We start from the raw sequence: 22250 nt of genomic DNA, 5'->3' as shown, positions 1-22250 counted from the left end.
TACTTTGATAGCACCTGTCAGTGAGCCGAGTGGCTCTTAGGGGCCAACTGAGGAGAGGCTGTATTTCATCTACACTAAAGGAATGCATTTAAAGGCTTTAACAGAGGAATGTTGAGCCTTGGTTTTTACCCTCACAAGAGTAAATGGGTATTTCAAAGAACTGATGGTATGCAAACAACAGAGTCAAGTAGAGAGAAAGCACCAAATGCCTCAAAAACAAACAAACAAACAAAAAAAAAAAAAAAAACATCAAATATAATCCCCCAATAGACGAAAGGGAGAAGCCATTACTGGCAAATATTTCCGACACCTGAAACTGGAGAGAGGAATAACAAGGTTGAACTAAGCCCAGGCCAAGTATAGTAATGTGCATATTATTTTGAACTACTTTGCATAATGCATAGCCCTGTCAGCTCAACATATACATCTTATTCACATTGAAAGCTAAAAGTATTACTGACACAAAGAAGCAGCAGAAGCAGTTCACAGTAGATAAACAGTAGACTGCATCAGTGCTTCGTGATGGTTTCCCACAGCCACAGGATGTTGTAACATTACTAAGCTGCAATAGTGACAGACCTGATGTGGAGGAAGTGAGAGGGGAAGATATTTCACTGGATTTTCAATAAAAAAGAGCCAGCAAGTGTTGTGACGCACCATTAAGTCTGCTCTGCAGTGTCTGCAAAAAATGCTCACTGCAGGGAACAGTCACAAAAAGGGAAATGAATCCAAATGCACCAAACTCAGCTTCAAACAGACTGAACTGTACATTTTAGACACTTATTTACTCAAAAAATTCACTACAGACTCTGTCCTCATCGCTTGCATCTTAACCACTACACCATAAGATACAAAGCAAACATTTTTTTCCGCATCCACCATATCTGTCGCTGGCCTAGTTTAAAAGCACCCAGGGCTACTCCATTAGTTTTGCAAAAGTAAAGCTGTCCCATCTACAAAAAGCCCATGAGGTGGGTCATCTCCTGCTTACAAATCATGTAAGCAGGATGCCCCCCCCCCCCCCCCCCCCCCTTTGGCTGCATGTGTAGACCCAGGTGTAGGTACCAGCCCTCTATTTATAGCCATCTGTTTGCCTGGTGCTCAATCCAGTCTGTGCTAAGGAGATTTAGTCTTCCTGCATCCTCCTTCATGCTTGTGTAGAAAGCTGATTTCCATTTAAAGAAAAGAGCACCTGTCTGGAAGTTGGCTTAAAAAAACATGACACAGTGTTAAAAGAAAGTAATTCCCAACTAACTTTCCTGGTTATCGGAGGTCATTTAAACGAGGGAAGCAAGAATACATTGCAGAAATTATCAGCGCAGCAATAAAGCATCTCTGACTACTGCAACTGTTTGGCTGAAACTGACGGTTGTATAATCAGGCCAGGACTCTGCAGGCGTGTACTAACACCACATTACTGACAAACAGCAGCTGAGGTCAAAATATGAAACCATCCATTCACAATTTGTGCTCATAGCCCCAAGTGTAGTTTGCTATAGCTTCTTTTTCTACCACTGTTTTTAAAAAGTAAATAGATTTCACACAATACAGAGACGCTACACTACAGGGAATCAATTAGTGTTTTACATGTGATGGCTGCTAAAGCATTAAGCCAGTGTATCTTCTCTGACATCCTACACCACGGTGGCAAAGAATGACTGGCAGCTACATATGGTAAAGTAGATACAGAAAATCAGAAACTAACGCAAGATCCAAAATTCACAGTTAGAAACGGCAGCCAGAACACTTCTAAAAGGGCCATTCACGACAGAGGAAAAGGAAACGAGAGGAACATGCAAATCCACACTCCCTCTGCACACGACACGGGCCCTCATGCCTGAAAGTGAACAAAAACATGCAGCGAGGCAGTCGCTCGCTAAAAAAAGCCATGCTAGGCACTGAATTTTTTACAGTGCAAGTGGACTAACGCCGCCAAGTCTGCGACAGAACCTCTGTTTGACATAACGCCACAGCCATGTTGCATATTCAGACACTGAGTGTGCAGATGTACAGCACAATGGCTCAACACCTCAGTGAACAACAAGAGATCTTAAACCTCAAGATGACAGGAAGCTAGATGGAGTAGGCCATTTCAATAGCCCACATGACATGAGATAATGTGGTGTGTGTCGCAGGGACATAAACTCATTCCAGCTAGTAAATCACTGGTTTTAAGTTACTGTAGGTGTGTTCACACTGCAAGCAACTAAAAAAATTCAACTTCAACTCTGTTTCTACATGAAACATGTGTGCATGTGATGGCTGTTTTAATTAATACAAGTTTATGCTGGCAGTGCTGGTCAGAAACGACTCGTATAGTGCAACGGTGATGCGGGAACATAGTCTAAACTGTGTACATTGGAGTCTGCTTTCAGCAATAGCATTTTGAATGTGTGAGCAAATAACAAGCAAGGTGTGTAATTCAATGACTACCCTCTGACGGTGACCTCTGAAGCGCCCACTAGCCAGCATTACATAACTCTGCATCTATGGCATGCAATATTCATGTGGACAGAGGGGCTGATTGCAAGTAAAGGTAAAGAACACTTACCGCCATCACCAGCTCAAAGGGATGCTTGTACACCCGCACGGGTGACTGGTACTTCTGCACCATGATGGGGATTACAGTAACACCAACAACCTGAGGAACAAATCAATCAGAAAAGAAAGAGTGAGCTATGATCACAGGCATTTGTGAAAGGCAGAAAAGCTGGGATATACGGTTGCATTTCATTCCCTCTTGGCATCATCACCATTACTGTGGGCCAAGTGCCAAAATTACACAATTATAACAGCATCTGGCCCTACAACAGGAGAGTCGCCATGTAATTAAGTAAAGGTGTGTTTTGGCTGACATGATGTTTGAATGACACCAGGTGTGTGTGCATTCGTGTGGTGGCAATTAGAAAACCATGTACAGTGATGGGCCGCAGAAGGGAGGTCTCCTGGGCCATGACGGAGGATCTCAATGATCAGTGGATGCAGCATTTCCTGCTCATTTATCAAACAGACTGTGCCACTGCAATGACTTTACCTGCAAGCTATTGTGAAAATAACTAAGCTAAGTCCAACTACTGCCTCAGCAGAAACACAATTCATGACTATATACAATGTCACTTCACGTAACAATAAAAAAGGCAGGTGCTGTTCATCATTCTTTATAGTGTAAACAGCACATTCCACGTGGTGGAGCATATGAGCAGAGGCTAGAAAACAGGATGAGACTAAGTAAAACCATATCAATAAAAGGAATCTTATTGCCACTACTAGTAGTAAAAGACAAATGCACATATGTTTTCATGAACCAAATAAAATGTGATGCAAGAACAAAGACTCCTTAATTCCAGGTAATTTAGCAGAAGTGCAATGTGTGGCTTGAACTTCACGTTCTGTGTTTGTTCAGCATGCTGATACATGTTTGTATCTCTTGCTATGCTGTGATGGGAACAAGGCTGCAAGGAGGGGTGTAAGCTAACGTCCCAGCACTACTTTGAGAGGGATCAGGGCAGGCAGACTAATAATAACCGGGCTAGGGCAGACAGAGCACAAACAGGTCGCCATAGTATTCCTCTCTTAACAACACATATCTAACTATCTCTACTGTCATATACAATTACCGTCATGCTTCAGGATCTGCCAGCAAGTTCAAAAACACGCCAAAACAAGAAAAGTATTTTAGAATGTTTTATACATTTAAGATAACACATTTCCAAACACATGTTTCAGCAGTTTCTATCGTAATGAATACGATCAAGTATAAATGATTGAAAACTGCTATTTAAAAATCGCATCAAATTATCTTCTCAACAGTCCATGTTTACCTTCTGTTTAAGTGTACACTTTTTTTTTACACTGGATCAGTTAGCCAACCTCTGACGTTTTGAATAATTTCATTTTTGTAATTTCTTGTCGTCTTTAGTGAATTGTTTTGGTGTCCCTGTAACAGGATTTCGGCTGAAACGTTACAGTTTTAACGTACCCACACCTGGAGAAATATAATGTTCTGAATCACCAACTGTTATGTTCGGGTTAAAATTAAATTTTCAAATTTTTCTTTATAGCAGGTATTGTTATTTCAATACAATCGGCTACATAGTGTTTAACATTTGCCACGCCGACTTCTTAACGTTAGCTTACACTACATTACTGGCTAACTGAGACTAGCCAGCAAGCTAGCGCTTAGTTTACAAATCGCTATTAACTTGACATAAATCTCATGAATGGTGCTTACCGGTGACTCAAAGAACTAAAGAAATCTGGACTTGTTCAGTCTGGCTAGTCGTTGTTTCTTCTGAAAGGGCTATCCGAGTGAACTCTTGCCATTGCCCTCCTCGGCTCTTCACTTCGCCGGGTCCGGGTGTTGAGCTGAAGCCAGTAGCTAACAATAGTTAGCTTTATCGTGCTAGCTGGCCATGTAGTCAGAGTAAGTAACTGACAAGCTAACCGTTGGACAAGTCTAAGAGCCAGACACCGACGGGCCTAGAAGAACCGATACACTGAATATCTAAACAGTTCACTGTTCAATCACGCCAAGACAGATGAAGTGTCGACAGGGGAGGACTGTATCCCTCTCTCAGTCCTCTCCTCCTCTCTCTGTCATGCCTGTGATGCCGTTGCTCCTCCCCGTTTCCTAAGCTCAGTTTTTTTCCACCTCTCAGGGCGGCGCAGTGCTGCGTTGTGAACTGTCCCCTGCCTAACCACAGCTGTTCAAGTGAAGGCCAAACACCAGAGGAACATCATCTGTTAGTAATGCAGATGATTATGCCGAAACAAAAACTAGTCTTCACGTCACGGCATTACTGTTTGATTTCAAAAGAAATTGTCATGATACACTGCAGTAATAAGTGGGGGTAGTGAACAGTTTATTTGCAGTTTTATTATGCAACCAGCTCAGCAGCAGTCACCAGAATAATATCATATGTTTTCTAGTGCAATATAGTGTGTTTGCCTATATTTTTATTATTAGCAGAGGAAAAATATATCCCATCTCCCATCCACTTGAATGGGAAAGTGTGTCCAAACCTTTGACTGGTACTATATGTTGGAATTGAGATATAAACACTATCAGTTTGGCATTAATATTAGGCGTATATGACTTGATGTCAACCTGCTTACTCACAAGGATACCACAGCAATATAGTGTTGTACTTTCCTAAAGTTGGGAGAGTCATAAGAGTCAAATTTTGAAAAGATTAGTCCGAATTGAAGTATCAATGATACTGAATTTGAGTGGGGAGTATGGGGAAAGCTCATGTGCCGACATCAGGAAGCTCCCTCAGAGCCACAGAAGACATTATACAATGGTTTTAACTATTACTCCACTAACCCTTACTTGTAAAGTTGTTGTACAATTTTTCAAAAATGATATGATACAGTCTTATCTGTGCAGGTCTTGATTAAAGCTTCAATTGCTGATAAGATAATGAAGTGCACTGGGTTATATCTAAGACACACCACTGTGTTATCTTTTGGCTGTTCAAAATGACAGAGTGGCATGTCTTTCCCAGGAGAGTGTCTTTGGTTTCATCCACCCTGGAGTGTGTGACCTTGGCGAGGTGCCAAACCCCCAAACACCTTGTGTACATGGAGACAGTGTGAGCCATTTTAGGCCATCGGTAATCAATGCTGCTGCTGTTGGAATCTGATAGTTACAGAATCGCTGACATGTAAAATGAGCTTTGCAAACAAGTACTATACTACAAACAGTATGAACCAGCTACTTTACACACTTGAAATGCAACACCTGTTGTAAAAAAATTTAAACAGAGTTTAAATGTGAAATGTTACGGTAAATGTTACTCTTACATGGTATGATAATAACTGGCACAAAATGTAAAAAAAAATCAGAACTCACAACAATCACAACCATCAAATATACAAATACTTAATTTTACATAATTTTTATTTTAATAAAAAAATTTTTGACAAATTATCTTCATTTCAAGCTCATGTATTTCACTAATCAGTGTTTCTTTCCTCTGTTGTTGCACAAATATGTCTGGACTTTGCTATGGCCTATGAGCTTCTGTTTACTTCTCAGGGTTAAATACACTCACATCCTAATTATATAAGAGGTTTAGCAGCGATGGCAGTGGATGATTGTATTAAGGCGATTGTGTTTCAAAGGGCAGGCTAGTTGAGTTTGTGAAGCTTACACCAATATCCGCTTCTCTACCAAATGTTGAAGAACAACAGCAGTTACATTAAAAAGGCAAACAGGCTGGAGAAGTTGTTTATGGAGAGTGTGGTCCATTGTGAATCCATTAACAACAAAGTAATACACCATTCATTGCCTTACCATGAGAACAGGATGTAGCAGTGAATACCACAGCTTTGATTCAGATTCCATCAAGGTCATTGCAAAAGGTCATCATGTTGAGTGTTATTCAGTGCAGGGGTGAACGCCACCTTCAGTGAGTGAAAATAGAGCAAAGGCATTGTTAAGTGGGGTGTGCAGTGGGCTCAGCGCTGTTACTGTGAAGTCCTGGATTCAAATCTAGCAGGGATGAAAACAGGCAACCACTGCTGATACTTTGTGTGCAGAGTTTGAAGACAGTAGCATCTGATGCACATGGTGATACGCCACCTTGGATCAATCACTGAAGAGCAGATGACAGAAAATACTGTATGTTTGTTGAGCACATTTTCAATGGATATGCAGTGTCCTCTACTGGGCAATAGCTGCAGTTACAACACGTTTTAATAGGAGGCAAATGAGCCTGAGTCATGAAGCAAGCAAACTATCAGTTCACCTAATTTAAACACTTTTAATTAAACATTTAAGTTTAATTTAGTTTACTTATTTATTTGATAGGGACAATGCGATTTAACATTGTTTCAAAACAAGGCATGAAACTAATGTGTCGCACAAAGAGTTCATAGCTGTTGCTAATTCAGTAGCCGAAGCTGAAGTTTAAGCAACACCATGGTTTCTCCAGAGCATACAGGAATGACATGGTGATTTCTTATTAACAGTCAGAGCAACCAGATACACAAAATTATTTCAAATAATTTTTGTGGTTTTTATAAAACATTCAGCAAGGCCAAATCACAAACCCTCTGCATCACTAGTTATATAGCACAGTCTCACTGACTAGTTGGCAGGGCATAATGAACTTTCCATTTTCCCTCCACAGCAGAGGTAGAACCGGCTACAGTTTCTGTTCTCCTAAACAAAGATGATTCTATTTTCCCTTCCAGCTGACACTCCTCACCGTCTTCACTATCATAGCAAACTGAAGCAGATATTTTTCTGTGTACTCATGTCTTACAGTAGTGGCAAAGATAAAGGTACAAAATATATCAGTGTGTATTTTGTCATTCAGTCTTCAGAGATCAACCAATTTATGTTTTAGCGGCACAGCTCGAGAGTTGGCCAGTCGTTCCACCACTTTGCTTCAGACTGAACTAGCTCAGTAACTATTGGATGGATTGCCATTTGCCATGACACTTCTACGTTTATGGTCCAAGGACCGCGGTAATCCACTGACTTTTCCTGTAATATTACCACAAAGGTTGATATTTTTAGTGAGTTGTGTCCATAACAACTCACTAAAACTGTTGAATGGATTGCGATGAAACAGAAAAAAACGCTTTGACACAAAAGACATTCATGGTTCCCAGACGGACACTTTTGGTTTTTTAGTAGAACTGTAGGTCTCAACAAGTAGCAGATGTTCGCCATCAAATTCCTGTCTCCCAAAGAATGAATTGTAATCACTGCGTTGATCCTTTAACTTTTTAGCAGGACAGGCCAAACTTTTTATTTGTCTAGTGCATATGAGCAAAACCTTGCAAAACTAATAACATTTCCATCTGTCTTAGCTTTGTGTTTATTGCTAATTAACAAATGTCAGCATGCTAACATCCTAAACCAGAATGGAGAACACAATGAACATTATGCCTACAAAACATCAACATCAGATTCATTTTTTCTCTTCTGACTAAACGATTTGTTGATTAATCATTGCAGCTCTACATTTTCAATATCATTTTAATATCACTATCAATATCAATATCATCACAGCCACCAGAGGGCCCTGATTAACTTCCAGAGCCTTATACAACTGATTTTTTTTTTTTTTTTTTAAAGAATACATTTATGAATACATGAATGTTCACAGCAATATTCTTAGACAGCAAGAAGCATATCAGATAAGGCACAAAAAGCAGTTTTGAAACAAGTAGTTTACAGTTCTGCTTTTAAATCTGAATGTCCAGAGAGTAGATGTAATATACGGAGTGCTACAGTGGCATTAGTAACCCACTGTCCACTTATATTTTACCATCACAGAACAACTGACACTACTGGTAACATCTTTCCCCCAGTGGGACACAGCAATATCCTGCAGGTGCGTACAAACAGAGAGCAGCCTGAGAGCAGGAAGTGGTTTTCAGAGTCTGAAAAACCGAACTCAGCAGGAAGTGCAGCCTCGCTTTGACAGGAAACTGATCTTAACAGTCAACAGTCCATACTCCCACAGGTATCTGATAACAGATGGATACTGTCACTCTGCTTTATTTGCTTTATTGATCATGGTCTTAATATCAGTAATAGTCAAACTCCACATCCTTTATTTTTGTTAGACAAGCAGATGTTGTCCCTGATTCTTGATGTGATTCTAACTACCACACCTCTAAACATAGAACATAAATGTCAGTTACTGTGTTTGAAGGATTAATCTATGAGATTCTTTCAATTATCAAGTATCTTGATAAATAAGAGAAGACAGAGAACAAGTCCCTCAAACTCCATTATCTAAATTAACTCAGAGTGCAGAACCACATTTCTCATACTCATACTGCAACAGAGTAAGTGACTCAACTGACAGACAAGCAGGTTTCCTTTGAGGCGAAGGTGGCACTGATAACTACCTACAGCAGGCCTCCATCTTATCGCACTCTGAGTTAAGTTAACGCTCAACCAACAGGCTGATTTCTTCAAGAAATGTTGGATCATATATATATATATATATATATATATATATATATACTGATATATATCAGGTTGAAGGGGACATCAGACAGAGTTTTTCATTTGGAGGAAAATCTTGGACATAAAAGCAGAACAGGAAGTGAGGAAGAAGGGAAGTATTAAGTGAAAACATAAAGAGGAGACAAAAATAGTGAGATTTCTGTAAATACTGTGGGTAAACTTCTCTCTGTCATCTAATGAGGAAGCAAACAGCCTATTAGTTATGAGGAGTTGGGCGCTGCAGCAGAGTAACCACAGACAGAGTCGCATGTTGTTGCAGGATGACGTTTTGCAAGACAGGAAACTAGAGAAGCAGCGAGGTAGAGCCAGAGCAGGCACAGACGACTCCTGTCATACTGAGGACGGGCAACAATCTCTAAGATAGTGGTAAATCAGTAGGGGAACACGCAAGCTTTCCTGCGAAGGTATTACAGGTATAAGGTTTGTTTGATGCATCCTTGAGAGAAGAGGCAAAACTTGAGTCACACCTGAAAAACCTGAAATGGGCACTGAGGAGATAGATTCAGAGCCCCCAGCTCAACAACCACCGAAGGAGCAGCGATCACCAGAGAAGGAGAAGGAATCTTCTGTGGAGCCTCCTCCAGGACAAACATCCGAGACCACCGACCCCCTCAATACGTACAAGTGGCATACCGGCTCCAAGGGAACGCTCAATGAGGTGAAAGAAGAAGGAGGATCAGCAGCTTCCTCCGCATCTACAATCAATAAGATCCAGAAGGCCTCCACTCACAAATGGAACAAGATGCATAACTGGCGCAAGGCCCTGAGTGAGGAGACCGCAGATAAAAATTCAGGGAAAGGTGGAGAGGGAGCCAAACTGGATAAAGGCACCGGTGGAGCCAGGAAGAACCCTTTCAGAAGGGCCCTGTCCGAGCCTCCGGGGTCACTGTTCGCAACCTCGACCTCTGCCTCCAGTGCAGCCGGCTCAGCGAATGCAGCTTCATCCTCAGCTGCTGAAGAGGCCTCAGGGGTCTCCTCCACAGACCCCTCACAGAGAGGAGGGGGAGGGGCGCTCCTAAAAAAGTACATGAGGGTTGTTTCCCAGAAGTTCAAGAGGCCCAAGCTGCAGAGTCGGAGCAGCACCCCGACATTACTGTCAGGTAAGGCCACATAATCTGACAGTGCTTATACGTGTACTCGGTTTATTTATTTATTTCATTTACTCAGTCTTCCACTTTCATGTTTGAGATTAGCACAATAGTTGCATTTTACAATGGGAGATGATACAATAATGTCATTCATACAAAAGTTTCAATATTTGGAATGATATATTTTGATATGATAAACACATGAAATTATGGTAAAATGTGAATCCCAACATATAACATGCACTGAGCAACATTTTTGTTTTCACATATCAAACTGGTTACTCCATGTGGTTCATGCATGATTCCCTTTTACTGTTTGAAGGATCAGTGACACGCTTGAGTAGGTGGGGTATGTGTGACATTCTCCACAACAACACGTGACAAATACAGATGTATTACTGTACGAGTATTTAAGCGTCTAGACTCATGTCAGACAAACCGACAAATATAACATGCATAAGATAACATGAAAAAGGAACTTGAAGGCGGACAGAGATTCGAAATTAAAAGAAACAAAAAAGCACATCATGTGCAGAAATAGTTACAATTAACTAATTCTGGGGTTACGTTTTGGAAAAAGTGGAATTCATTCATTTACAAATAAAAGCTACAGTGTGGTGTTTGTTCTAATCAAAAATGAATGGAAAACTAATGGAAAAAATTCAAACTTTCAAGCAAAAGAGAAGATCTTATAAAAGCTAAAGAACCTTTAAAAAAATCTATAAAAAAAAAAAAAAAAAGGTTACCAGACATGCCTGGGTCATTGAATTATACCTTGGGTTGACCCTGCAAATTGGCGTGAGAGTGTGATAACATCTGACAACAAATCTGAGCACTTGGTAACTTCATGAAGCTGATAACTAATATTCTCAACTCATTCATTTTTCACCCTAATATGTACTGTAAGAAATAATGAGCAAAATAAAACAAAATAACTGCTTTTATTTTGCTCATTAGGCAACGCTGTAATCTGAGCCGTTGTTATCTGAACCACTGTAATCTGTAATCTGAAAGATTTTAACAAAACCCAGACTTTATAATATCACAGTGAACAAAGTCCCAAGGTAACTTTCCAAAAAAAGTTAGAACAGCAGAGAAATGACCCAGAAATTTATAGTAGATGTAAATGAACAACAACAAACCAACCCCCACAATCACCTAGATTTACACACCACTCCCACAGGAAACGTCTGCTCTGCTGAGACGGAGCTCAAAGCTAAAGCAATACAGGTTAGAAAAAATGAATTTGTTCGTTGCACTGTTATGGCATTGAGGTGTGTGGCTTCTTATAACAAAATGACCACTCAAAATGGTGCAGAAATGCAAGTAAAACCCTACACAGGTGTACAAAAAACGAAAAAGAAAACATTAATTTGATATTCTTTGCTTTCAAGTATCCATAAAAGAGTAATTAAAAAATACCTGTGCCTACCAATACAGTGGTTAAAAATAAAAAGGAGCTCACTCAGCCTGCTGGTACTGAGACTGGCTAACCTGTCATATAGTGGCATCAGAAAACTTACGGACAGCAACAGAGAATTGTGTCTTGCAAAAGTTCACACACAACAAAAACTTGCTACATATTTGGGTGTCAGCTGACAGTATATGACAGACTACCACACAGAAACCACAGAAAGAGAAAAACAATGACAACATGCAGACTGAGTGACTGCAAAAGAGAGATTTTTCTCTGCACATTATAGAAAAGGTCACTTCTTGCTGCCATCTCTTTATTTTTTCTTTTAGACTAATGGATATTGTAGTGTTAGAATATTTTATTATTATTTATCCTACTCTCTCCTACAGAAGAAAAGGATTGATCATAGTTTTTATTTAATTCTACTTGAATTTCCTCAACTGTTTGTAAAATCCATAAAATACCGTGCCAGTGAAGCCTGTTAAAAAGGAGAAAATTTAAAGCCGAAGCACTGTGTAAATACATTTTGAAAGACGTGTACATCAAGCAAACTACGGACAAACCACAGGATGTGCGCAGCTCATGGTGTGTCATAACGAGAGAGCGATAGCATCTGTAGCCTCAGCAACTCCACAAATGGAAGTGGCCAAGTGCTCCGGGAGATAAGTGCCATCATGCCATAATTACCAAATATAAAAAACAAACAAGGGCCAACATGTGCCTGCAATTACACTCCTGCAGTATCCGTATGTTATAAAGGATATGGTTGATTCTGCAAAGTAAGAGAAACCATTCTCTTATTATATATTTTGTGGAATATTTGGTTTGCAATTGCATTTTGTGCAGAAAGAGCTTACGGCAGTGCCACATCTCTGTGTAAGCTGTGAAGTGATGAATATCAATGTAATGTGTGTGCACATGTCCGCTTGTGTGGCAGATGTGGGAGAGGCTGAAGTGGCATCAGCTGTACCCACTGAACTGCCCCGACTGCAATGGGCCCCGCCTCAGGAGGTCCCCTTATGGGACATCAGCAACTGTATGCTTGAAGATGGACAAATCCTCATATCCCCAGAGGAAGAGGTACCAACACTCACACGTACACACCACTCACCAGCTCCCCACGGTTCATTAAAAGTCTATTTCTTCCTTTACCACCAAGTCTTTAGAGTTGTTTTATTTTGATGGAGTGACATAAATGTGTGTGTGTGTGTTTTTCTCAGCCAATGATGTGGACCCGAAACCGTGTCAGCAGCTGCCTGTCCAATCTCAGCCTGCAGAACCTTGTAGATATCGACACAGGTTAATAAATCGACCACACCCACACACACACACACACACACACACACACACACGCACACATGCACACACACACGCACACACATACACACACACACACACAAAGTATGAATACATCTAAATCAAGCAAAATAAAAAACAAATGTATGTATTCTAAAATGGAGTGCACATTATGGAAAACCCCCAGGAAACTGGATAAGCATGACCAGTATAACAGCTACTGACACCACAGCCATACTAGCTATGATTCTGCAGACAGCCACAGAGGAAATAGCTGAATGTTTATGCGTGCGAGTGACTGTCAAATTGTTTCCTCTACGTTTTTTGAGGAAGATAGCATCACGCCTGGGTGTTCTACCAGTCAAATGAAAGCTCCTAGAGAGAGAGAGTACAGTTAGTATCTGCTTCCATTCAACTCAGAAGAAGCTCAGAGGCTGCTCTGTGGAAGTGACTGACCCTGCACAGATTTTGGCTGATTGGCTCGTTGTCACCATCAACATATGTTAATGAAGAGAGGAGAGCATGTTAATAGGACAGAGGTCGAAGTAACAGGACTGCGGCACACCTGCAGACTAAATGATGGGATTTAGACGCTGGTTTGTTTGTGGTGGGGCTTTGGGTAAGCAAAAAAGAGAGAGACTCTACCTGATAATGCTCTGTGTTGTGAACATGTACATTCAGATTTTTGACTGTCTTTACCTTAGAACTGAAAGGTTAAAACCAGTGACACAAATCAGGGGAAAATCATGGCAGATTGTGATTTTCTATTTTTATTGTCTGCAAAATTTTAAATAGATTTCACTAATGAGAATTTCTGCTGTTGAAGTATGTATACTTTGTAAACTTCACTTACATAGCTAAGGCTCCTGCTGAAAACCACATCCTGTATGGGCTAATGTAGTTGTATTTGCTAATACTACAGTCTTGGCTAATATTTTCAGAGTTTAATCTTTCTTCACTTGAAGCGCAGACATGAGTACTGCCAGTGGAGTTGGAGCAGTTAGGAAGTTTAAGGAAAAGATTTGAAGTCAAGGATTGCAAATCAAACAGTTGCCTGGAAACAAATTACTCAGAAAAATGTAATAGTAAGATACAAAATGTGGACAGCAAACGCTAAACAAAAAGAAACTATATTTCTAAAGCTAACATGTGTGTTAAAATATTGGAAAACATGGACGTAAAAGTGACTTTTTAAGTTCCTTGTCAATATCAAATTGTTTGTTTCGTCCTGATACTTAGAATGTAGCCCCGACCATGTGGGCCTGCAAGGTGGCCAACGACCAAAGAACCAAGATGGTGGTGTGAGGGTGAGTATTTTACACATAAGAGATAACAGCCTTTTCTATTTACCTTCCACATTTCCTGTTGATGTAACATATAATTGCCCTCAAACACCATGGTTGCCTTCTTCACCCTTAGGGACTGATCAGGCGACGTCTAGAGAAGGCCAAGAATACCACCACCCAACTACACCCACTAACCAAAGGAAGCAGGTAAAGTACGTTGTGTATGTAAAGAGTAGTACAGTACAGTCTGTACTGACATGGAATATTTAAAATGAATTGGGGGTGGGGGGCAATTAATGACGCTGAGCTAAATGCTAATGCCTGCATGCTAACATGTTCACAGTGACATTACATTAACATTCTAATGTTTATCTGGTGTAATGTTCATCATCTTAGTTGAGCATGTTAGCATGCTAACATTCACTGATTCACACAAAACACAAAGTACAACAGAGGATGAAAGAGGAATGTCATTAGATTTGAAAAGTTATTTGGTCACACGCAGAAGTACAGGACAAACCAAAATTTTGAACTGATGATGGAATAACAAACTTATCACAAATCACCCTGAGGGGAACTTGAATGACTATACCAAAATTCCTTTGATTTGAAAAGTACCTCAATGACAAGAAAGAAGACTCTAATCTATCAGCACATATTTATCACATGCACATGTATTCATGTAACCTGTCGTAGTATCAATAGTCTGTGAGAGTTCCCCATAGTGCTGGTGTCCCATGGTTGGAAAAATGGGTAGTAAAATGTTTAAATAAATTGTGTTACTCTAACAATCATTGCATTTGACACTTAAAGGTCCCATATTGTATAAAGTGAGAGTTCCATGTCTTTTTTTATTTTAAAGCAGGTACTATATTAATACTGTGAAAGTATCAAAGCGCTCAGTCCACAGAGAAATGTACATAGCCTGTATTTGGAAACTGAGCCTTGAAACCAGCCGTCAGGACTTTTGTAATTTAGTGATGTCACAACAAAGCAGTCACCTCTCTCAGCCATGTCCCAAGCCCCGCCCACCTGGACCCATTTCTCCTGAAATCTGCTATATTCTTATCCGATCACTCAGAAAACAGTCAGCCAATCAGAAGAGATACTCAGAGCCTCCTCTCCTCTGATTGGCTCACCGACCTGTTGTTAAAGAGCTCCAGAGAGAAGCCTGAGAGAGAAGATTGAGATGGTTTTTGTTCTTAAAACCACAAATATATCTTCTAATGGATCAACACTTCCAATAAACACAGGAAAAGTGTAAAAAATTAAGTTTTAACATTTTTATCATTTCCATTGTGTTTATTTTTAAGGCACTATGGTTCCCGGGAGTCTGTGTCAATTCCAGTTGGCGCAATGGGGAGTCTGGATCTGAGTGCAGACACCAGCACTGTCATCAGGCCGGTCCACAGCTCCATTTTGGGGGAGAAGTACTGCTTTGAGGTAGATCTTCACTCCTCCAAGTTCCTTAGGGGGCATCATATGGTGTCCTCCATTGAGTCAAACAAAAGAAACTTCCCATCCAAGTAAGGCTCACAGCATCTTGATGGTTTAAATGTACTCACAGGTGATAAGCTCCGAGAACACCCACTGCTTTGGCTGCTCCTCAGCTGCCGAACGTGACCGTTGGATTGAGGACTTGAGACGGGCTGCCCAGCCCAATAAGGTAAGCCTTATTATCCATTTGTTCTAAAAATGTGTCATATAAAATCAAAAAGAGCTAAAGGCATCCATTTTCACAGGATAACATTGAGCGCACAGAGAACTCCCTAAGTCTGTGGGTAAATGAAGCTAAGGATCTGCCACCCAAGCGGCGTTATTACTGCGAGGTACACCTGGATGGGACCCTCTTCGCCCGCACCAGCAGCCGAGCTGTTGGCAAGCAATCTAACCGCTCCAGCCTGGCAGGGGACAACTCTACTGGGTCTTCAGGAGGCCTGGGAACCAGTGGAGGCGTGGCTGGAGGGTGTCAACTATTCTGGGGTGAATTCTTTGAGCTAGACAACCTGCCATCAGTCTCCCAAATCACCTTGCACCTCTTCCGTGAAGAGGACCCCAAGAAAAAGCGCTATTCCAGAGATGAGGCCAGCCTGCACCCACTAGGCAGTGTGGCTATACCTTTAGCTGATATCAGAGGGAGGACCTACCAGGAGAAGTGGTATCCAATCACTCCATACAAGGCCTCAGGCACAGCGGGGAACAAAGAGCTGCTGGGGCCACAGGCATCACTCCGCATCAAGGCCCGTCTTCAGAATCTGCGGGTGTTGCCCATGGAGAAATACAAAGAGTTTGCTGAGTATGTGACGGTGGATTATGTGGAAATGTGCAGAAATCTGGAGCCACTTCTGAATGTCAAGGAGAAGGAAGAGTTGGCAGGAGCTCTGGTCCATGTACTGCAGAGTATCGGCAAAGCCAAGGTGAAAAACGAGCTAACTGCATCATAATTTTGAAATCCCACAAATCTGTAAAAATACAACAAAAAGGAAAAATTATAATAATAAGGAATAATGACGTGTTTTCTTAACTGAATGTGTGTGCTTCAGGAGTTCCTCATTGATTTGGGTGGTGCAGAGGTGGAGCGTCTTGGAGAGAAGGAGGCACTGATCTTCAGAGAGAACACACTGGCCACTAAAGCCATAGATGAATATATGAAGCTCGTTGGCCAGAAGTACCTCATTGACACACTAGGTAGAGTAACTCAGTGGTAATGATGGCTTGATGTAATTGGTATCATTTGGTGCTTTGTTTTTACCAAACTCTGTGCTTTTCTTTTTCACTGCAGGAAACTTTATCACCCGTCTGTACGGCTCGGTGGAGAACTGTGAAGTTGATCCTCGTAAATGCCCTGCCTCTGACCTGTCAAACAACCAGAAGCACTTGAGGGAAGCCTGTGACGAGGTGGTGCAGAAGATTATTGAGATCCATGGGTGAGAGAAGAGAGCGTATCATATAAAAGACTTGAAATAGCAAATGATAAATGTTTAGGTGAGCAGTAGTGTTAGAGTGGAATTCACAGAGCTGATGCTTGACATGTTTTATTGCCTCCAGACCCTTTCCTGAAGAGTTAAACAAGATTTTCTCCAGCTGGGTGGAGCTGTGTGAGGACCAGGACAGACCAGAGATTGGCCAGCGTCTCATCTCTGCTTCCCTCTTCCTTCGCTTCTTATGTCCTGCTATCCTAAGTCCTTCTCTCTTTGGTCTGACACAGCCTTATCCAGAGCCAAACACCCTGCGTACCCTCACCTTAACTGCCAAAGTCATCCAGAATTTGGCCAATTTCACCCTGTGAGCAGCTTCTTACCTGCATACACAAAGTCGAATACATCACTTTTGTGCATTTGTACCTTAACAAAATATCTTTTGACACGATTGAATTTTTTGTTCTGATTCAGGTTTGGTGATAAGGAAGAGTACATGCTCTTTATGAATGAATTTCTGCAGCAGCACTGGGATGGAATGAGGGGTTTTCTACAAACAGTGTCCAGTCTAGATGCCGAAATCCCAATGACTTCCTTTGATGGCTATGTGGATCTGCCTCTGCGCTTGGCTGTGCTCCATGGCCTGCTGGTAGACATCATACATCAGAGGGACCAGGTAGGATGGAAAACCAATGAGTCCACTTTGGTACTTAGTTGAAAATGTGATCATTTATGTGTACTTGAATTTAAAGTCCCCCTAACGAAAATCAAGTTATTAATCTTGTTAACATGTCCATGTGGACATTTTATATCATACAAGACACACAGTATCATGAGCAAAATAAGCAGTCAACGCCATGAATGTTTCCACCTTGAACTGCAGTGAACCAATGACTCATAAAAACAGATACAGACCACCAGGGATTCATACGAAACAAACATAAAGAACCAATCCTGTCAACTTGTGGAGACGGCAGGTGGGGCTAAATAAACCTGAAAGCTTGTCAGTACAGAGAGCGAGAATTTGTGTCAGCCACTGCTAGTTACAAGCTAAAAAAAGGGTAGCTAGATAGAATTGAAATCATGCTTACTTTCCCATCTCCATGTGGTAAGACATAGACCTAGTTAGAGTGTATAAGGCAAAGTTGACAGAACTTGTTCAGTTCATAGGGTGTACCAAACAAATACAAATACACATTGTAGAGTACCATTACACCCCTACACATTCATTGCCTGTTTAAAGGCCTAACTTACACCTGATAGTAAAAATGTCTTGATATTATTTGGACAAAGACCTACTTTGCAATTAGGCATTTTAATTTCAACCTGCCAGACCAGCTCTAGCTGTAGTTAGGCACAGCTAATTACATTCTGACTGATGTTTGCATATGTAGGCTACAGCTTTCGTTAATGCCATTTTTTCTTATCCATACAAGGTATCAAGATGCTGAAGACATGTCATGAATGGGGCCTAACATGCAACTTGTTTCTTCCTCAGAACACCATTGACAAGCTTCACCCTCTGCCTTCAATTCTGAACCAGATTACAGAGTCGCTCGGCCCTGAAGCAACTCGGATCAGAGTTAGGTACGTTGAAGGCCTATATCTTATTTGACTTGCCAGCAACATGTGATAAAAAGGGTGTTGTTACATGTTACTTAAGCAGGCTCTTTCTTGCAGCCAAATGGGACAAGCCAAGCCAGTGTATGTTCCTCCAAAAGACTTGAGCAAGTTCAGCCCTCACCAGTCATCCCTCCAGCAGCTTCCTGTGGATCCCAAAAGCCTCCGAGAACAGTATGATAGTTGCATATGTGTTACTGGACTGGTCAATGATGCTTTTTGGATGTCAATAATCATGAAGGCGATTTCTGACTGTCCCATAAGTTCCTCTGCTTTTAGGCCAGACAGACATAGATGCTAGACCTCCAGCTACTGTATGTCCTCCAGATCCTTTTGGGAAATCCATAGGTGGTCCCAAGCCAAATGGGATATGTTTTCGCTCTAGCAGATTCTGTGTCTTAAATAACCTTAACTGGTTCTTCTTAATGCCAAGGAGTAGCTTATTCAGGATGTCTGAGTTCTTCACTCTATCCAGTCACATAGGTCCATATTCTTGTCACTACCCAGAGCTCATGACCTTGTGTCGAGGTTGGAAGTAGATCAACTGGTAATTAAGGGCTCTTCAGACAGGCCAATATAAGAATGTGTTCATGCTCAATCACAATAAGTTCATCTGTTTAAATATGTGGATAACAGCGTACATTATAAGACAGTCTCTCCTGGGAAGCATTCCTAGTTTTGCACCCCGCTGTACTCATGAAAATTGATACAAATAGTTGTGTCGATAAAGAAACAGGAGAGCTTGAGAGAGCTGTTTAAAGCCTGGTTACTCTCTCACCTTAACACAGCTAATCCCGGCAAGAGGCACTGTCAATTCATTAGCTGGTTTCTGAATCTCTAACAATAACATAAATTTGATGTTCCTCATCCCAAACCACACAAGGAGTCAAGGATTTTGACTCTCTGCAAAAAAAGTATCATTTCACTATGTTTTACTGCAATAAATCTCTCATATTATCATATTATCTCATTTTATTAGAAGACAACACTGGTTGGAGAGTACCTTCGCTCAGCTCTGGATATACACATACACATAGTACACAACACAGAGATAGGATTCTTTAACCTGCTAAAATGATTTACAGATTTTTCAGTTGCCATCATTTGATGTATGGCACATTAATAATTAATACATTTATTCATTCAACAGAGAGGGCAAAACTCGGAGGAGTATGAGAGAGAGGAAACCAGTCGCCAGAGCTCAGAGTGTTCCACACAGACGACCCGGTAATGCAAAACATACCATTAAGAGGCAGGCAAGTTCTGAAGCTCTGTCGACACCTGACCCGGAGCAAGAGCTCGAGAGCAACCAGCCACTTATCTCACCACCAAAAACTGTGAGTACAAAGGATCTGTGAGTCTAGCTCAGCTATTTTGGCTACTGCGCTCAGCAGGTCATGTGCTCATGCCACTGAAGTAAATACTTCACCTTTTTCTTGTAGGCTATATCGAAATATTGCATGTTTTAAAATCCATAATACTGTGAACACAGAGAGAGTAAGGCTTTCTCTAGTTAATTAGAAGGAATAATGGACACAATCTTTCATCTTGATTCAGAGTGCCAGTATCAAACGTCCACCTGCGATAGTTCCCTGGATCAAAGACATGCACAACAGAGAGTCAAGTGAGATGAAGACTGAGAACGCAGAGTTCAACTTACTGGATAGGGTATGTCAAACCTGCTACCCACTAAAATGACCTAAATCTGGCTGTATAGTGCATGATTTCATTATCACATTTCATAAAATGTCAATGTCATTTACACACCAGCATGCTCAAGAGCTGTCAGAGCTTCGTCTGGGGATAGAGCAGGTGACCGAGCGTGAGCTGGACATGGCAAAGCGCCTGGAGGACTTCATTAACCAAAGCCAGGACCAGAATGCATTGCTGCAGGCTGAGGTGACTGAACTCCAGAATCTGCTGGCTGTGCGAGAAGAACAGCTTGCCAGTGCCACCTTCAGGTAACATTGTGCAGTTTAACAGTAATGTGCACGCTCCATTTGTCAGCTAATGTTTTCAGTGGTCAAGACAAATGTATTTAATTTTGATGGCATTGTCTGCAGTCTGTATACTCTATGCACTTCAAACTGTATACTTTAATGAATCTCATAAAATTAATTAAACTGTTGATCATGTCTTTTGGTTAAGATGCAGAGATTAGTGGGCTTGACTGTGTTAAAATTGTTACTATTAATTATCATTAAATTATTTTATGTTTCCATCTATAACTTAAGTGTTCTGTTGTTGTCTATATGGGTATATCTTGTATCTGTGTCACAGGCTGGGTGTGATTGAGGAAGAAAGGGAGGAAGATGAGAGGAAGCTAAGTGTTGCCATTGCAGCAGCTGACCGGATGAACGTACTGGTAAGAAAACAAAAAGCCAACTATCAGAGATGAAGTGAAATGCACTTCTAATGCTTTGTTAAAGGACTAATGTATCTATTCAACTTCATTTCAGTCAAAACTGTACTGAACTTTGTAGAACCATCAAACAAAGTGTTCAATTCCATATATGAACGAGATGAATAAAACATACTGATGACTGTTTTCTATGTGCTCACAGGAGGAGCAGTTTGCAGGCCTTATGAAGGAACTTCACCAGCTCAGTGAGGCCTACAACAGTGGCCAAAACAACATACAGCATCCTGAAAAGCCACACATCAACAGCAACTGAACCCTGATAGCTTCACCTTCACAGTTTTGTATAAATACATACAGTATATAGTGTTCATGTAGAAACCACTGCCTGAAGTTACAATTTTGGTTTCCTAATGAGATGTAAGTTTATTCTATGAACATATTCCAAATAGATGTGAGTGGGCAAACTCTGGCTTAGGTGAACATGAAACCTACAGTATTTGTCTGCATTTCAGCTTTTACCATATCTCCGCTACAGATGCTTTTCACTTTAAAACCTTTCTGATAAATAAAAGAAATACAACCTGAAGTGTTTCTCTCTGTGCTTTCTATAGTGTGTCATTATAAGTGCAACAATGGTGGAAAGTGTGTGAATTTACTCAAACATTGTACTCAAGTGTGGCTTTGAGGTACTTTGAGGTAGCCTACTTTAATTGAGAGCTGTCACTATAAGCTGCTTTATGCTCCTACCCCACTACATTTCAGAGGGAAATGTACTTTGCACTTGACTACATCTACTTAGCAGCAATAATTACTTTGCAAATTAAGATTTTACATGAAAACATATGACCAGCTTGGTCAAAATATGAATTATGAATCACTGATAATCATTAAACTCAGGGCCTTGAGTTGTAGCATTTATTTACTGACAAACAGCCTAAAGTGCGCACACATCGCACTGCTAGTTCAGAGCTGCTAGCTAACTGCTAACTGCTCCAGTCGCCAGCCTCACCTCTCTCTCTCTCTCTATGCACACATCCTACGTCCTGAGCTATTCCTGAAAGGAGCTGCTCTACTCCTGTAACAATATTCTGAACTTACAGCAGATCTTGCCCAGAGATGATAAATCTGTGTAATTTGCTTGTTTACTTGTTGCTGCTGCCTCTTAAGCTTAATGCGCAAGTTTAGTTTCCACACGCATCTGCACATGTGTACAATGCATGCAATATCATAACTGATCTTAGAACGATATAAGCTGAGTCATGGGCAGC

General features: G+C 41.0%; 2 protein-coding genes across 4 annotated transcripts in view; one reads left to right on the top strand and one right to left on the bottom strand.

Annotated features, from left to right (window-relative positions):
- LOC111217909 (SEC14-like protein 1) overlaps positions 1 to 4604 on the bottom strand; it is a 31465-nt gene extending 26861 nt beyond the window's left edge. For 2 of the 3 annotated variants that reach the window (XM_022739936.1, XM_022739937.1), the window contains exons 1-3: positions 4232 to 4604; positions 3618 to 3633; positions 2552 to 2641 (exon numbers count right to left, since the gene is read on the bottom strand). In XM_022739936.1, coding sequence (XP_022595657.1) covers positions 2552 to 2641; positions 3618 to 3623 — 96 coding nt within the window. In that variant the 5' untranslated portion in view covers positions 3624 to 3633; positions 4232 to 4604. The remainder of the gene's footprint in view (positions 1 to 2551; positions 2642 to 3617; positions 3634 to 4231) is intronic. The other variant, XM_022739938.1, reaches the window with a different exon arrangement.
- Positions 4605 to 9253: 4649 nt separating this feature from the next.
- Positions 9254 to 21568, top strand: LOC111217986 (RAS protein activator like-3-like). The gene is made up of 19 exons (XM_022740062.1): positions 9254 to 10095; positions 12438 to 12580; positions 12721 to 12799; positions 14036 to 14103; positions 14216 to 14289; positions 15396 to 15525; positions 15650 to 15748; positions 15825 to 16499; positions 16626 to 16770; positions 16865 to 17009; positions 17131 to 17367; positions 17475 to 17676; positions 18499 to 18587; positions 18681 to 18794; positions 19771 to 19957; positions 20178 to 20288; positions 20391 to 20581; positions 20901 to 20985; positions 21185 to 21568. Exons 1-19 carry the CDS (start codon positions 9477 to 9479, stop codon positions 21293 to 21295), a joined length of 3504 nt encoding a protein of 1167 aa, XP_022595783.1. The 5' UTR covers positions 9254 to 9476; the 3' UTR covers positions 21296 to 21568.
- Positions 21569 to 22250: the final 682 nt, after the last annotated feature.

Source organism: Seriola dumerili, unplaced genomic scaffold, assembly GCF_002260705.1.
Source record: "Seriola dumerili isolate Sdu_G_001 unplaced genomic scaffold, Sdu_1.0 BDQW01000050.1, whole genome shotgun sequence".
Classification (NCBI taxonomy): Eukaryota; Metazoa; Chordata; class Actinopteri; order Carangiformes; family Carangidae; genus Seriola; species Seriola dumerili.
Note: the sequence above shows the minus strand (reverse complement) of the source record. Positions and strands in the feature narration are given on the sequence as shown.

What these genes read in the sequence shown, in the direction of transcription:
- LOC111217986 (XM_022740062.1), top strand. Translation starts at nt 9,477, where the DNA reads ATGGGCACTGAGGAGATAGATTCAGAGCCCCCAGCTCAACAACCACCG. An exon ending in TCATATCCCCAGAGGAAGAG is followed by an intron (nt 12,581 to 12,720) that starts GTACCAACACTC and finishes TGTTTTTCTCAG; the next exon opens with CCAATGATGTGGACCCGAAA. An exon ending in CTTGCCAGTGCCACCTTCAG is followed by an intron (nt 20,582 to 20,900) that starts GTAACATTGTGC and finishes TCTGTGTCACAG; the next exon opens with GCTGGGTGTGATTGAGGAAG.